General features: G+C 42.4%; 1 protein-coding gene across 2 annotated transcripts in view; it reads left to right on the top strand.

The window, feature by feature from the left end:
- Positions 1–212: 212 nt before the first annotated feature.
- The window catches only part of si:ch211-266g18.9 (transforming growth factor-beta receptor-associated protein 1), a 27,362-nt gene continuing 21,389 nt past the window's right edge, over positions 213–6,185 (top strand). Inside the window, exons 1-5 of one of the 2 annotated variants that reach the window (XM_063183927.1) lie at positions 213–260; positions 715–1,118; positions 1,363–1,430; positions 1,917–2,167; positions 3,315–3,509. In XM_063183927.1, the coding sequence (XP_063039997.1) occupies positions 732–1,118; positions 1,363–1,430; positions 1,917–2,167; positions 3,315–3,509 (901 nt within the window). In that variant the 5' untranslated portion in view covers positions 213–260; positions 715–731. Of the gene's footprint in view, positions 1,119–1,362; positions 1,431–1,916; positions 2,168–3,314; positions 3,510–6,185 lie in introns of both variants that reach the window. The other variant, XM_063183928.1, reaches the window with a different exon arrangement.

Here is a 6,185-nt window from a genome sequence, read left to right as displayed (position 1 = left end):
ACACACACACACACACAGGGTGGGTTAATGAATGCAAAAGAAATGTCCACATGAAACTTCTCCGTGACGGTCTTGTGCAACTCTGTGTGTGTGTGCTGCGCCTCTGAAAAAAAAAACTTGCCACAATATGCTGACTCTGGCTTCCTGTCAGGATGAGAGCAGAGCAGTCACATGGCTACAAGGGCAAACTACAAACTACTGCACTCTCTGAGATTTGAGACTTTTTACACCAGTCAGTGCAGAGATTTTCAAAAGGCAAGGTAAGGACAAGACAACTTCTCGTTCAGAAAAGGCAAACAGTAGACATACAGTACATGTGTGGGATTAGCAGTGCCCTGTGTGTGTGAGAGAGTGTAACAAACTATCTATTTCTATAAGTCTATTTTGAGTTTGAGTTACAGCTTATGTGAAGTTTCAGTTATTCTACAGAGTGAAATAGGGAACCACAGGAAAACAGGGTTTTAAAAACAGTTTTTTTGTATAGTTTAGTAATTAGCATGTATGATTAGTAGTACTCACTGTACGCACTATCCAAAACAAATTATTAAGCAAGTCATTTCATTGGTAAGTTAGCTTGGTAAGTTAGCTTGGTAAGTTAGCTTACTTGGAGTAAACACAACATCCTTTCTGGCTTCAGGAGGCAATGTATGTATCTACAGTATTGTGTTTATTCCATCTTACTTAGGTTTTACACTGGTGATGCATACGGTTCAGATCACCATTAAGCAACAATGAGCCTCAGAGCCTTCAGCCCCATGCTGGTGGCAGAGAAGCCTTTGGTGGGGAAGAGTAAGGACAAGGACAAGGCCGGCATCCAGTGCATGGAGTGGTGCTGCCGGAGCCTCTACCTCGGGGGTAAGGACAGCGTGGTCCACCACCTCAGCCTGGCCACCACCGCAGCTGCTGCTCAAGTGACGGACCCCGCCACAGCGCCCCCCGATGTCAGGGAGGTGAACCGCAGGCAGATGGGCCGGAGCGGCGCCGTCCTCCAGCTCACAGCCATCCCCGTCCTGAACCACCTGCTCGTGCTCTGGGACGGCTCCGTCTCCGCCCTCCACATGTTCTCCCTGGAACCCGTGTCGCCGCTCAAAAAGATCCAGAACGTCTCGTGCATGATGGTGAGTGGGGACCGGACTATTCGTTCAACGCACGTTTCCGATCAGACGTTTCGTTCAAAACTTGAGACATTTCATAGCAGACCTGGGACGTTTCGTAGAGGACGTTTCCTTTACCACAAAGACCTACGCAACTGTCTTCTTAAGTTTGAACGAAACGTCTTCTTGGAAATCGTCTGTCAATCCCTTCAGACTGCCTATTTTGTATTATTTGTACTATTATTCATTATTTCCGTCCATCAATCAGGTGAGCGACTCCGTGTCCTCCAGTGAGCCCGTTTACGTGGAGCTTGTGACGGCCTCGGCCAGGAGAAGGTGAATGAATGAATGAATGAATGAATGAATGAATGAATGAATGTATTTATTTAGTCCATTAGATGTAAAAACATTGTATAGCAACATACCATACATTGAAAGGAATAAATAGACAGGGATGTACACAAAAAGTCGCAAGACTTATTTCCATTGTGGTCCCTTATGTGGTAGCAGGCTAGGGCATAAGATGGCGTTCTTACACATACTCACATACATACATACATACATACATACATACATACATACATACATACATACATACATACATACATACATACATACATACATACATACATACATACATACATACATACATACATACATAAACATATTCATAACCACATTCATTCAGAACACAGAAAAAAAGAGTATATTAAAAGACTCATAAAATAAAATATTAAAAAAATATTAAATTAAATACATTTAATTTAATCACCTGACACATAATGTTGACACTCTAGTAATTTTGTTTTAACCATTTTTGAGGTGCCTGAGCCTCCACAGGGTCTACGTGGACCGCTGGGAATGCCTGAGGCAGCTGCCTCTGCAGCAGGAGCCATTGGCAGTGGCAATGAGGGGGCCTAGCATTTGCGTGGCCACGGCGGATCGGTACCTGCTGCACGACTTCCAGAGCGGAACCACATTGGAGCTGTTCCAGCACGGACTGGCCCGGCAGAACCTGGTCGTGAAGACGGCGGAGGAGAGGGAGTTCCTGCTCAACGGGCCCGGGTCACTAGGTGAGAGGAACAGTGTATTTATATGCCTTTGTTTACATATAGTAGTAATTCGCTTTAGATAAAGCCCTTGCTAAATGTAATGCGATATCCTTTAATGTAAATGTAAAGTCAGTCGGTCCGTCAGTCAATCAATTAATTAATTAATCAATCACTCAATCAATCAATCAACTAACAAGTCAATTAATCAGCACATTAATGAGTGAAGTCATAACATCTATCTATCTATCTATCTATCTATCTATCTATCTATCTATCTATCTATCTATCTATCTATCTATCTATCGATCTATCTATCTATCGATCTATCTATCTATCTATCTATCTATCAGTCTGTCATTACCTGTTTATTTTAATATGTTTTCTTCGCTGATGTCACCCCATGGCACGGTGACAGTCAGAGACATCTCATGCCTGGCGTTGACAGCTTTGGCTAAGACAAAGTCTTATGAAAGGTCCGCTACACCCTATACATACAATGTATTGATGACCCAATTTTGAGCACCTCCTCTCCCTGGGCCTGGGACAACTGACCTCTTTGTCCCTTCCCGTCTGCTTCCCTCCATTGCGTCTGTCTGTACCCCTGTAAGGCATCTTTGTCATGTCAGATGGCCAGGGCTGGACTGGTAATCTGGCCTACATGGCATTTTCCCGGTGGGCCTTCAGTGGCCGATGTTGTTGTTGTTGTTTTCCCGCGGATTGAAAGTGGTCTGTCAATGTGTTAGGGGCCAGTCTATGCCAAAAATACCTGGGCCATTTTTCGATACCAGTCCAGCCCTGATGTCAGATGACACATCCCAGCATCTATCTATCTATCTATCTATCTATCTATCTATCTATCTATCTATCTATCTATCTATCTATCTATCTATCTATCTATCTATCTATCTATCTATCTATCTATCTATCTATCTATCTATCTATCTATCTATCTATCTATCCATCCATCCATCCATCCATCCATCCATCCATCCATCCATCCATCCATCCATACATCCATACATCCATCCATCTTTCTAGCTATCTACTGTATCTAAGTCAGTATCAGTTTATTCAAGCGTGTTTTAATCACTGATGTCACCCCTGGCACGATGACAGTCCGAGACACCTGACGCTTGGCTGCTGTCCTTCTGTCTGTACTCTGCCCTAGGCATGTTGGTCATGTCAGATGGTACATCCCAGCGTGCACCGGTGCCGTGGCCCGCGGCCGTGCTGGACGGAGCCGTGTGCTACCCGTATGTGTTGGCCCTGCTCGGCCAGGCTGTCCACGTCTACAGCATGCTGGACCAACAGCTGAAGCAGACTATACCCATGCAGAAGGCAACCACCCTCATAAGCACAGCAGGTGAGACTGATGACCTCAATATGGGAGATAGATACTGTAGATATATAGATATATGTAGATAGATAGATAGATAGATAGATAGATAGATAGATAGATAGATAGATAGATAGATAGATAGATAGATAGATAGATAGATAGATAGATAGATAGATAGATAGATAGATAGATAGATAGATAGATAGATAGATAGATAGACAAACTCTTGAATATCACTTTTCCTGCAGATATAGTATTCCCTACTCTGTTATTGTTGCCAATGCCAACCCTGCAGAAACAACAGTTGACAAATAAAAAATGTGTAATAGGTGAGTGTGTAGAGTAATAATGTAGGCCTATAGAATGTGAGCATGGATGATGTAGTCAGAGGTGTTCTATACTACAGAGGTGCGTGAAACTACTATGTATCAAAATAATTGGTAGACCTGCTGTTTGCCATTTCCATTTTCCAAGATAAAAATGCATCTCATATTTAAAGAAAAAGATGTTGGCCCACTCTATACATAGGACCGCTGACTAGGTAAAAAGATAGACAAATTGAGAGTCTTGTCACAGTGCCTCTGTGGGGCTGAGTGACAGTGTATAGAATAATGATGTATATAGTCTGTGTATGAATAAGCCATTCATTCTTCCAGTGGTTAAGTGCCAAAAGGACAGGTGCAAGCTATTTGCACATGGGTGGAAACAGTATATAATGGATAATGGGTAAACTATATACAGCAGCAGCATTTGTGAAAGCAAAAAAAACCCACAGACAAACCATTGTGGAAGTGGATCCCTTCTATGGTTCTAACCATGCTAAGAGAAGGCATATGCCAGGTAAGAGGTGAGGTCTGCAGAAACTATTTGCAGATGGGTAAAAGCAGTCTGTAAATAAGCTATACATATAGCAACATCACATGGCATGGAATTGCGAAATAACACACAATGCCACAGCACACAATAAAACCCTGTGTGAAGGTTAGTCCCAACAAAGCTGGAAGAAGCTACTCACCAGGGAACAGGTGGAATGGGCTCTGAAAAAGCTATTTGCACATGTTCAGTAAATAGTCTGCAGTATACAGTACAGCTACATGGCATGGGATGGTAAAAAAAACCAATAATACACAATGCTCTACGCACCACGCTAGGAGTTGAAGGAGCTATGTGCCGGTTGACATGTGGGCAAACTATTTGGAGATGGCTTAAAATGCTCAATAAATAAACTATACATGAAGCACAATGCATAATGCACAATGTAACCCTATGTGAGAGTTGGTCCCAAACCTAGTGGGAATGAGCCATTTGCCAGGTAACAGGTGGACAATCTATTTGATGATGGGTAAAAACAGTGGAGAAAAAAATACAATGCAACCCAGTGTGGGAATCCTGTGCCAGCTAAGGACAGGTGGACCAGGTATAGGCTCTGGTAGGACAGGTGAGCAACCTATTTACAGATGGTTAAAAACGCTCTCTAAACTATACAGCGGCATTTGGGATAGCAACAAAAACCAAAACAAAACAAAAAACACGTCACCCACTGCGGGAGTTGGTCCCTATATAACCCAGTATGCCGTTTAATTTTGGGTTGCACATTGGTTATTTTAAGGTTGTTTTCAAGCACAGCTGTTTTAAACGGCGTGCCATTTGGAGGAGGAGGCAAAACACTGAACGAGCCTAGAGCAGTGTTTCTCAACCGGGGTGCCGTGGCACCCTGGGGTGCCGCATGCCCCCCTCAGGGGTGCCACGGAAACGTGACTTAAAGTACATGAAATTGATCTAAATAAATAAATAAATCATATAATATAATACATATTAGTCTAAATTAATAAATGAATGCTTAGTCAGTGGAATCTTTCATCTACCATTTACACACAATAAAGTCAATTTAGGACACCCCCTGTATGGCCTACACATAGCCTGTCTGAGATAAAGTTGCAACTTCGATGTTTCCAAATATGTTACTTTTCTAAGCTTGTGTGGTTTCGGATGCAATGCCATGTTACGGCTTGTTGGTTTGGGGTGCCTTGAGATTTTTCATGAATTGAAAGGGTGCCTTGCCTAAAAAAAGGTTGAGAAACAATGGCCTAGAGGAAGAAGTAAGTGCTGCATGCATAGTGTATGGGATCAGAAGCATCCTAAAAACACTCCGCTTTTCTTTTCTTTTCTTTTCTTTTCTTTTCTTTTCTTTTCTTTTCTTTTCTTTTCTTTTCTTTTCTTTTCTTTTCTTTTCTCTCTCCCGTCCCCAGACACTAAAAGCTATGATAGACTTCAAAGGGTGATATCATGCTTTTATTTTCAGGCATGTTATATAACACACCTAGGCTAGCCTACTGTCTGGCTCTCCCAAGAGCACACCTTGCTAATGGCGGGTCATGCTGCAGCTAACGTAACGGTGTAATTGGTATGCCAAACATGCCGCTTTTTTAAAAAGCACATTTCGCCGGTGCCACGCCATCTACTAACGAAGGTAATTATAGTGGTGATGATAATTGCTATAATTACCTTTGAGTGCACCCATTTACAAAAATAAATAAATATAATATATATATCTGTGACAGCCAATACTGCCGAGTGCGACTCCTTTCAAACCTTAAAAAGTAAAGAAATAACAGGTTTGTTTTCTCTGCGACTCTCTCCACCCTGACACCTCACTCCTAATGTCCCAACACACACACACACACACACACACACACACAC

This window comes from Engraulis encrasicolus, chromosome 19, assembly GCF_034702125.1.
Source record: "Engraulis encrasicolus isolate BLACKSEA-1 chromosome 19, IST_EnEncr_1.0, whole genome shotgun sequence".
NCBI classification, from domain to species: domain Eukaryota; kingdom Metazoa; phylum Chordata; class Actinopteri; order Clupeiformes; family Engraulidae; genus Engraulis; species Engraulis encrasicolus.
Note: the sequence above shows the minus strand (reverse complement) of the source record. Positions and strands in the feature narration are given on the sequence as shown.